The sequence below is a fragment of the Amblyomma mixtum genome, chromosome 7 (assembly GCF_055824585.1).
Source record: "Amblyomma mixtum isolate Tamu chromosome 7, ASM5582458v1, whole genome shotgun sequence".
NCBI lineage: Eukaryota > Metazoa > Arthropoda > Arachnida > Ixodida > Ixodidae > Amblyomma > Amblyomma mixtum.
In genome coordinates this window covers 44,971,145-44,982,372 of record NC_143018.1, presented here as the reverse complement: position 1 = coordinate 44,982,372, position 11,228 = coordinate 44,971,145, and the positions used below count along the sequence as shown (strand labels likewise).

The 11,228-nt window shown below is 46.0% G+C and overlaps 1 protein-coding gene across 1 annotated transcript; it reads left to right on the top strand.

The window, feature by feature from the left end:
• The first annotated feature begins 3,093 nt into the window (after window positions 1-3,093).
• Window positions 3,094-9,426, top strand: LOC149335872 (venom serine carboxypeptidase-like). Its single transcript, XM_089554575.1, has 4 exons — window positions 3,094-3,179; window positions 4,454-4,655; window positions 5,537-5,867; window positions 8,600-9,426. Exons 1-4 carry the CDS (start codon window positions 3,094-3,096, stop codon window positions 9,424-9,426), a joined length of 1,446 nt encoding a protein of 481 aa, XP_089410701.1.
• The last annotated feature ends 1,802 nt before the right edge of the window (window positions 9,427-11,228 follow it).

Genomic DNA, 11,228 nt, shown 5'->3' with positions numbered 1-11,228 from the left:
GGATAAGAGCACAATTAAAGGGCACATTTCCAGCGGTTCTGTAGTGTGATGAATTAGCCCCGCGTTTTCGACTGCGTAAAACGACACCTCCAATTTTTGCAGCCACTAAATGATTTCTTTCTGGTCATTTGATTTTCACACAGAAATCGCAGCAAGAATGCAGTTTACCATCTCTTCCGGGGTCTTACCTTTTGGGATGCTCTTCAGCCGAAAATGTCATTTTAAAAGCTATGACACGAGTCTGGAGGCGAAACCGGTATACTGTGCTATTGGGAGAACGGAATTACGGGGAAAGAATAGTGGACATAGGGTAGTGTATACGCAAGTCTGGAAAGATTACACGATCTCGTGTGCAAAAGTAGTACTAAAGAATGTTGATCAGAAACTGCCTATTCCGTTAGTTTTCCACTGTGCTGTCGTCATTCCTGATTTGTTGGAAGCTGAATGCGAAGGCATCTGGCAGCAGCGCTGACAGTACAAGCGCACAACACTCCTGATGCAGCGTATTTAGCGCGCTATAAAACAGCGGTTATGTTATCTTTCGTTTTATAGATGCCCTCCTCGTCTAAGGTAGGGAGCCACTACCAGCGATAAAAGCAAAAAAAAAAAAGCTTACAAATAGACAACGGCGACATAGGGCAACAACAGCTTTTATTTGCCGCTTCCAGATCGCGCCACCATCCGTGAGAAACCGGATAGCGGCTAATGATACTAGTCACTTTTTCAAGTGGAGTTGCGCAGGACTTGGTCCCGTTGAAGACCGCCAAGGACCAGGCTGTCGACGTCATGGACCACAGCAACATGAACGTTTGCGTGCAATGAGGCCATGCGGGGGCCCATGGGCCTGCGCACCCAAACTTCTCTTTGTCAATAAAGGTTTTTACCACCACCAACTATTGTGATCAGAGCTCTGGCCACTACTGACGGCCAATTTGCAAAGGCGAAAGAAAATATTGGTCAATCCTTCGACATCCGTCGAAAGCGTTTAAAGTAAAATGAGGAATGTATTTGGAAATACGTAGTCAGCATTTACTGTCTCAAAGGAAAGGCATATTTGTTTTTGTTGGTTGGTTGGTTTATGGGGTTTAACGTCCCAAAGCGACTGAGGCTATGAGAGACGCCGTAGTGGAGGGCTCCGGAAATTTCGACCACCTGGGGTTCTTTAACGTGCACTGACATCGCACAGTACACGGGCCTCTAGAATTTCTCCTCCAAAGAAATTCCAGCCGCCGCGGCCGGGATCGAACCCGCGTATTTTGGGACAGCAGCCGAGCACCATAGCCGCTGAGCCACCGCGGCGGCTATTTGTTTTTGTGAAAAAAGGAAAAAGCAATGAGCGCAAAAAAAAAAGAACGGTGTTGTGCTCTCACCGGAAGTAAAGAAAACGAAGACGTCTTCAAGCCTAGCGCCGTGAGGCGCAAAATTACTGCTACTATGTTCTAGCCCCTTCCAAACCGGGGCTTTCCTGGAGCCCAAAATTAGCGTCGCTCTAGAGGTGATGGAGAGCCACGGAGGCTTCACAAAGGACGCTTAGCCAAGACTACAAGGTCAGTTATGCTGTGAGTTTCATCTGCATTTGAGTGTACGCAATGGTGCGACCACATTTCACACATGTCTGAAAAGCTCAGCGTCGCATCTTTTCAGTACTCTTTTTGCTTGAAATTTAAGGTCACATGCGTACTCGATGCTTGATTTCATAAGTACACTACCCGGGCAAGCGTGATAGTACAACACTTCCCGAAATCGCCTATGTGCCAGCGCTAGTTTGTTTACGTGTCGTGCCCTAAATCAAATCCTGTTGCTTCTGCAAGGTATTGTTACGGACTCCAAAAAGTGATACAAGTTCTCAAGCATAGTGCTTTCCCAAACTGTTTCACGATGCGATGTGCAGGCATCAGAGTAGATGTCTGGGCGATTTGATGCGTAATTGGAGTTGAACACCTGCCGAAAACAGGGACTGCTGAAATAGGTGCACGTCATGAGGGTTGATGTCCAGTGGACTTTCTTCATCCTTTCTTGTGAGCGCCATATCAATGTTAATTTGGGGCGGTATTTCGATTGATGAGCACGTGTCCTGGAGTTTTTAAGCCAAACGTATTAACGTATTCCAAGTCATCAGAAAGTTCTCGAGGAGTTTCTCATTACAGCGGTGATCAGGGATTAAGGGTTTCTTAGTTTAATGAAAGAACTGTTATTGAGAACACGGTTTCGCTATCATCGCACATCGCGCAAATGTTTCCAAGACAGTATAAAGCGTGCACTGGAGCTCCGTAATGCGAATTAACACTGCGAGACGACGGTGAAGGTGAATAAAGACAGAAGAGAGCATCGTGTCTGCACTTCGTACATTTGCGCTATTTGCCGACATCTCTGCGGTGTCACTTTTTCGCAGTAATTCACCGCAAAAACAAAATATTCATGCATCTGCTCTTCCAGTGCACCTTAAAATCTTTTTCTTTTTGTTCAGTGGTGGCCTGTTTGTATAATGAGTTGCTAAAGTTTTTGCGGTTTTAATCGATGCTCTTTTATTTCCGCACACAGTATACAGCATGGCGAGATCGATTTGTTGAACGCTTTTTACGAGCCCATTTACATTATAATCGCTTTGACTCTATTAACATGAGACCGTGACCTTGTCGCATAATTTGCTCTGTCGCATAATTGCGGGTAATAATCATGAACTTTGGCGAACCGTACGTTGTATTTGTCACGGCATTATGTCTTTTCTTAACCTTTCTTTAGCTACCCTACTGCGCTGTAAGATTGCAATATTAACCCTATTATCCGATATGATTGCCCGCTTTGAGGAAATATTCATACTTCAGATTAGGAACGCGTGGAATTTTTCGTTAGGGTACAATATTCAGGACAGCATATAGTAACTCTGAGAGAGACTTGCGATTGGCAAATTTCGCACGATGCATGCGTCTGAACGAGGCCTGTCTGTGTATTGAGGAGGATTAGCAAAGTATAAAGGCAGACTAAAAAAAACCTTGTTCCGTAGAAAGTCTCCGGACCCTCAACAGGAAATCGAAGGCCTTAAAAGTGGTCTCAACGCTATTTACAGATACATGGTCCGAAATCAGAAGTAAAATGCAGTTTGCCACCAAAATTCTCTTGGGATTATCGCTGTGCCTCCTGTTTTGTACAGAGACAGCGGTCTCAAGGTCGTTCTTCAGGTAAGTCTGAGGTAAAGTACGGTAATCACTAGAAACGTCCAAGCGACCTGGAGCGAGTATAGAAAAAATACTTACATTGTACGCATACTTTTGCAAGGTTTCACTGCACGCGAATATATATCTTCTCAGAGAAGCACTACTAATGAAAAGCGAGTCGAAGGCTCCAAGAAATGAGCTGTTTATATATCCTCGGTGTCAGTCTGGCCAAGCAATAAAAATCAGCTGTCATTGGGACTTCAGAAGGAAGGATAACATATCTTTGATACCGGTGTGGTATGGGTACGGCGTGCGAAGAATTGTTTCTGTAACAACTACAGCTTCATCTCGTTTGTCCTTAAGGCGTGTATTTAGGTTTTAAGACTCACGAAATACCCAAACATTTTATTCGTGGCTTGGTGGCGAAGAAAGATATTCACCCTGCGTCATGTAAATAAGGGTACTCTGACGCGGAACGCGTTATGGTGAAATTTAAATACAGTCGACAGCTTCAGTGGACAAATCCGACGCATGACTAAAAACAAAAGCTATCTGCATTTTTGGAAGCAAGAGGAATACAAAAAGAGGTTTGCAACAGGAGAAGAAAAGAGGGTGTTGTAAACAATGTTGCGGATTAATCATTGCAAGATAGGGCGCTTTTGTCGTCTTCCCCGAATGAGGTGGTACAGACCAGTTCTAGGCGTACGCCATGTGCAAGACGAGTCGAAAAAATTCCCGAGATTATTTGGAGGCATTCGATCACAAGCGGCGTGCGTAATCTTTAATTGCTTCCTCTGGTCGCTGTACTGTGACACTAACGTATTTCTAGCCGCCGCGGTGGCTCAATGGTTATGGTTCTCTGCTGCTGACCCGAAAGACGCGGGTTCGATCCCGGCCGCGGCGGTTGAATTTCTTTGGAGGAGAAATTCTAGAGGCCCGTGTACTGTGCGATGTCAGTGCACGTTAAAGAACCCCAGGTGGTCGAAATTTCCGGAGCCCTCCACTACGGCGTCTCTCATAGCCTTAGTCGCTTTGGGACGTCAAACCCCATAAACCAAACCAAACCAAACCAAACTAACGTATTTCTGAAAAAAAAAAAACCTATAGAGCACCAGAATTAGCGAAAGCCATTCATACAGATTATTTTCTGAAAGCGCCTGTTGAAAAGCCTGACCTTCTGTTTGTTTCCTGGAAAAGCCTTACGACCTGAGGAGTCTAATGGCAGGCAAAACTCTCGGTTTGACTTTAAACATCTTCACCTTTACTGAAATTTCTTGTTCTTTTTGGAACACTCACAGACGGTCATTTAAGTCTCGGAATGTTGAAGACAGGGGTCTCTTCCTGACGCCTATGATTGAAAAGAACGCTATCAAGGAGGCCAGGCAAGCAAGCCTCGTGAAGATCTTGAAGACGCGTGTTAACGCAACCGGCTACTCCGGCTTCATAACCGTCAACAAGGAACACCAGTCGAACCTCTTCTTCGTGTACATGGAAGCTTTGGTGAGCCACGCTCCAGTACTTACAGGATAAGTAAATCCCTGTGAAACATAACGCGCGTCATTTTGCTAATTCCTTCGTACAGACAAGTTGCTGGCTGATATCGCACAAGTCACCAATAAATTGAACTTTAAAATGCTCACCTAAGCTTGTTTCTTGCAATTAGATCTAAATCGAAAGGTGTGGAATTAGCTGCAAAAAACTGCTAGGACACTTTGGTAACTACAGTGTCCAGAGGCGAAAGCCGAGGACACTATGCCGTGACGACTTCCGCTTTATGTGACGTGACACCGTTCTCGTAGCTAAATCGATACCCAAATTATACGTCTTTCGGGGATCTTAAGAGTTAATTACGCTTAATTACACATTTTACCATCTAAGTTGACACAAATCCGACGTTTTTCCGACCATTTTGTGATAATTTTCACTATGCCGTGACGACTTCCGGTGGATATGAAATCACACCGTTCCCATGGCTATATCGACGTCCGCGCTATTTCGACATTTTACCTATAATTAATTAACTAACTAATCCACAGTCATTAAACCTGGCTTCTAGGTTTATTTATTCCTCCTCTATCTGAAGCAGCCATTCGTTTTCTCGTATCTTTTTTAGTTCCCGAGTTAACGCGAGATAAACGTTGCCAAAGGTGTGACACCCTCTGCTCTCGGACGACAGTATGAGCCATTAAAGGCTTTCGCCCTGCAGAGCTAAGCTTACCGCCTTAGCGGATTAATCAGCGAAAACCGTTATATGAGGTTTATTGTTTACCTAGTAAGAGCTGACGCTGTAGAACTACAATGCCAATGTCGTGATGCGAAACTCAGGCTTGGTCCTCAAGGAATCTAAGTGAGTAATATCTTGTCCTTTCTGGTCACTTCAGATCAACCCCGAACAGGCGCCCATCCTGATATACCTTCAGGGAGGTCCCGGAAAATCGAGCACCTTCGGCCAGTTTCTCGAGGTCGGCCCGCTCGGCATCAATTCCCAAGGTGTGCTCTACCGGAGGGGACACACTGTCCAGAGGATGTTCAACGTGCTCTTTCTCGACCAGCCCGTCGGCGCAGGCTTCAGCTTCACCAAGTCGTCGATGGGCTACGCCAGAAACAGCGAAGACTGCGGGATTGCAATTCGCGAGTTTCTCAGGCAGTTCCTTACCATGTTTCCTGAGATCAAGGGTCGTGACCTCTACACCGCAGGAGAGAGCTACGGATGTGAGTTTCGAAGAACATGACACTACTCTCTCTTCGGCAATTGAGTAATAATATAGTGAAGGTAAAATTTTACATGAACCGCACAGTCATTCTGGAAATTGCTAAAGTTAAACATATCCCCATTTCGCGTGCCTTCTACTCGGAAGGGTTAGATATCTGCGATTTTAAACTCAAGAAGAAGGGATTTGCTGTTTCTTCAGTTGCTAAGATATGCTGTCTTTGGGAACGTTTTGGTCTTGCTGGTTTAAAAAACTGTTGGCAATATTCGCATGCAGGCAAATGAGTCCCTCCTCGTGATCTTATGAGTTCAAGATCTTAGAAATAAGAACTTCTCTTTAAAAAGAACGTAACTGGAAGATCACTGCTGCACTGTAAGCGATTTTTAGTTTTTTTTTCGGGAGTAATGACAGCCGTGAAGAGGTTTAGCCCTCGGTAGACGGACATAGGGACCAACAGCATTAATTCCTGACCCCGGTGTCTTGCTCTGCTCCGATGTAGGTGCCTAACTTCATTGAGACATTTGCTTTATTAAATTTTCGCCTTTTGTGATCGAAGTCCGTGAAAGTATGCAAGTGGTGAAAAAAACTAATGAGATAAGGTAGCTCAAGAAAAAGAACACTGTCGCTGTCCGTGCGAAGGCCAAGAACGATGTTTCTTGAAATGCTTAGTGACATCAGAAAAATCGGTAACTGAAAATGTGGCGCTTTAAATCCGAAACTTTTTGAAACGTGCATAGGGGTGAGTTGAGTAGGGAACTCAAAGAATATACGCAATTTCATTTCCTTAGTGTAAGTATACAGTTTTAAACTGTCTGGCAGCGAAGTGGTGCTTGAAGTGACAAATGGCCGGTCGTCTTCGCAGCACCCTGCACTCATAAATCGACTGAAGAACTACTGTTGCCTAAATGTAGGAAGAACAGGAAAGCACAGCCGTAAGCAGATTTAAACTGCAGCCAACAAACACACAACAGCAAAGATGAAGGTTGATAACAACACCGCTCGGCGCCGTATCGCTGTACTGGGAGGAAAAACGAGACTTTACATCAGCCGTGGCGGCTAGGAAAGAAGACCACGCCGATACGGCGCCATTAGGGATCGAGTGAACTTTGTCACGATCACGGCAGCGTCGGCTGCGAAGGACCGCGTGACATTGGTCAATACACACACGGCTCGATCTCATTTTCAGAGCGTAAGCTCTACCGCGCCAGGTCTCCCAAGGTCATTCGTCTGCGGCCGGATGACCTTGAGCCGGCTCGGCGCGGGGGTACGTTCATGACGTTGGGCTGTCACGTGACGCACCCCACCCCCGCTGCATCTAATCCGCGGTGCTGGCTCTTGTCTCACCGCCGCCGCAATGAACGCGCGCCGGTGGCTTGGCGCGCTCGCTTCGGCGTAAGCTTCAGGCCGAATCCGATCATCCCGCGGATGCAGATCGTTGGAAAGCCAGTCTCGCTAGCCACTGAGAACGCAGCCGTGCCAGACATGCTGCTAAATAATGAACAGCTGAGCTTACTCTCGATACACTAGGTTCAAAAATAGTTGAACCCCACGTGTTTTTTTGCGAGAAAAACGCCGCTTTAAGCACGTCGTTTATGTTTTGAGGCTTATCAAAGCCTGCTGCAGAGGCGTGTGGTAATATAACACCCTCATCTTGCATGGATAATCGCGATACGCATGATAAAATACAACTGGGCTACACTTACTATTTCATGCTTTGTATAAGTAGCGAACGTATTTCGAATGCTGAATCAGTTGTAGTGTTGATCTAGTTAATAGCTCGCCTGCCTCCCAACCGACGACCTAGCGGTCCGATTCCCACCCCGCTCAGGAATTCTTTTTCATCCTTTGCTCTCTTTGGATGAACGGTTGCACCCCTACGTTGCTTGCTCCAGACGAACAGTTGCGCCCTAAATAGTGATTTAACCTCTAAATTATTAATGGTTGTGGTAGCGTAGTTCGACCCCTAAACGATGAAAAATCGCTGAGTGTGTGCTTGCGAAGGCGTAGAGAATCAGAAGACATGAGTGAAAAACGACATTTTAACACACAGCGCTAACTTCCAGAAACTTTGTTTTAAGCACGCCCGCTATTTATGCAAGGCCCATTGCCGCAGCACAAAATAATATGCCTGAATTTCAGGGCTACCAAAGGAAAGAAAGTTTCTTGTGAGATAGACAGATGGAATGCTAACGCAAACGCTTCATAATCGAGTGATTTTTTTCAGTCTTGATAGTCTCTCGTGTAATCTTGCTCTTGCTCTTTCCGATTAAAAAACTGTGATGGTAGCGCGGCTTAAAGTGAATTTTGCACGTGCGGCCATGTAATACAAGCCACAAATCACATTCGTCCTTTTTCTGTGTGTTGCGTTTCTGTTCTCGAATGCGGTCATTAATGCATCTACCAGCCTGGCCAACATACTATTTATTGTCCATCTAGATTTGTCTGCCTGACAAAAAATTTGCTTCCCTTCGACCATGCTAAAGTTCACGCATATAGCTTCGTGTTGTGCGGAAAAGGAGGGAGCGGTGCGTACTCCTAATAAAATTGTTCGAAGTGAGCACTGTGTGCGTCCGTATCTGGTCCTCGACCTTTGTTTCGAATGCGCTACAGTTTTGTGAAAATCAACAAAAAAACCTTAGTTTCGAAATTAATTCCATGCTCGTTTTGATAAAGTGACCGACTCAAGCCTTTGCTTTGAAGGTTGTGCTCATTAACCTATGTGCCCCATTCCAGCTCGTGCAGCGGTGACACTGGCCTACAGCCTCCTGACGAAAGACGACCCAAGCGTACCTCTGAAAGTGTCGGGAGTGATAGTCTGTGCTCCAGCCGTGGGCAACGTCTTGGATCTCATGGACTCCGCCGACACTCTGTACCACTTTGGCATGCTCGACGTCAACGGCCATGCGATCTTCAATCGGGCCATGCAGCGCGTTCGGAGCCTGTGGAGCATCAACCGTACCTTGGCGCTCCACCTCCTCAGCCACACCATCTTCCGACTGCACCCTACGCCCAGCCTCTTCTCGAAGCTCACCGGCTACAACGACCACGCCAGCCTGCTAAGCGACGAGAGGCCTCAGGAATTTGTCCATTACTACAGGTACATGCAGAGACCTCTGCTCAAGAAGTCCCTGCACTTGAGTCCACAGGCTGTCGTGGATAGCAACCGGCTGCACGTCATGCTGTACCTTGCTGGAGACTATCTCACCGACCTCCGGGGCAAGATGGAGTACCTCCTGGACGCTACGAAGGTGTTGGTCTTCTGGGGTACCATGGATACCGTGCTCCCCGCTGTGAAGCTGGAGAAGTACATCCTTTCTTTGAACTGGACGGGTACGGCGGCCCTAAGGAAAGCAGCGAGGAAGCCCTGGTACGAGTCGGGCGAAGGGTCAAAGCTCGTGGGATACGTGAAGACAACGAAAGCGTTGACGTGCGTGGCCCTTTCCCGAGCGGGACATCATACGATATTTGATGCCTCTGCGGCCGTGTTCAAGATGATCGAGCTCTTTGTGAGCGGCGTGGACATTGTCGGCAGCAGGCGAAGCGTAGTGGGCGTAAATTAGTTTTCGCAAAATTTATTGCCAATTATATGTGTTGATGAGAATCGAGGTCAATACCAATGCCAATAAATTGGCATCAATTGCAGTAAGTTGCGAGTAAATTAACATGGTTCGCAGGTAACTGATATCGCATTATTTAGATTGCGTAGTTTTGAAAACAATATATTTTTTCCTGCTTTCATTTTCGTTTGTTTCTATCGGTTCTTTAGTTGGAGGATCAAAGCGAAAAGACATGGAGAACTCAAAGGTCAGGTACCTCGTTCCGTACAGGTCTTTCCGTAAGGCGCAATGTGTACATAAAGATGAAGGCTATAAAAAAAAAAGTAATGGTTGCATAAGCTGGGGTTGTAAAATCTTTCGTGTGAAGAAAACAGCCTGAACACTATAGGCTATTCTTCGCTGTAGGTTAGAATTCTTGCATGTCTAAAGCTTTGACTGTAGGTGTTTTCTAGTATGTTGGTTTCTACTGTGCTATATGTGTGCATAAGGCAATGGTTGGTTTTATGTATGAGCAGCTTGGCAAAATGTTTGACATTAGTTCTCAGTAATGCATACTTCGGAGACTGTACTTACCAAAAATAAAATAACTGGAGATCACTTTAATGCTGCTTAGTACTTGAGTGAAAAAAAAACAAACAATTTTTCCCCAGCATACCTTCCTGCGTGGAGTAAGGTAACACCTGCTCTCCTGCTAGGTTGGACCCCGTCCACATTGCGCTATTGACATGGCACTGAACGTGGAGGCTATCAGTTATGATCTACCACAATACCACCGACGATGTGAAGCGGCCAATAGAAGCTATTGATGGACGACAGGCTCGGTCAGTCTTAGTGTATGCTTGAGTAAGAGTTACATGCGCATAGGTCCTGAAGTGCAGCCTTTTTCCACCATGCGGACATGTTTATTATTGTGTTGACTGATTTCAAACAAGCCGTCTAAACCCCATGTTCAAACAATAAAATTACAAATCCGTTTAGCGAAACAAACCGAGCAAATCGCTACCATATTAGTCCCTTTAAGTACAGTAGTAGTAGTAATAATTTTATTTCGGAAGAGAAGAGTGAAGGCACAGTGTGTGGCGGAGAGTTGAATTGGAGTTTCAGTGGTCGGTCATTCCCTATTCCGGGATCCCGTTGGCCTCCACCGAAACTAAACAATTGTGCATGCGCTGGAAATGAGGCAGAAAGTCCTTTCAACATTCAGGCTAAGGCCAATACGTTACTCGCATGTACGTCTGCTGCTCTGTGCGCGGCGCATGGTATGAAACTCAGCATGTTTAGTTGATGTATTTTTCGAAATTGTACTGCTATTTTCTCTTGGGCCGCGGTGGCTCAGTGGTTATGGTGCACGGCTACTGATCCGAAAGACGCGGGCTCGGTCCCGGACGCGGTAGTCGAATTTCGATAGAGGCGAAATTCTAGAGGCCCCTATGCTGTGCGATGTCAGTGCACGTTAAAGAACCCCAGGTGGTCGAAAATTCCGGAGCCCTTCGCTACGGCGTCCCTCATAGCCTGAGTCGCTTTGGGACGTTAAAACCCATAAACCTAAACCTTTTCTCTTGCACTCTTTCTAGGTGGTAAGGGCGTTAGTCATTCGGCCGGTGTAAGCCCATAATGCGATTTGAAAAATTTATCCCGTGAACGGCGGCAGCATGATATTACAGCACTGCTGAGCAGAAACTCATTCCACTGGGACCAGTTTTTGGGAAGTTGAGCACGCGTTACCCACAAATTTAGTTAGGGAACCTATCAGAACACCGCATTGGTTGTAAACAAATAACCGCTATTGCATTTACTATTGCTCA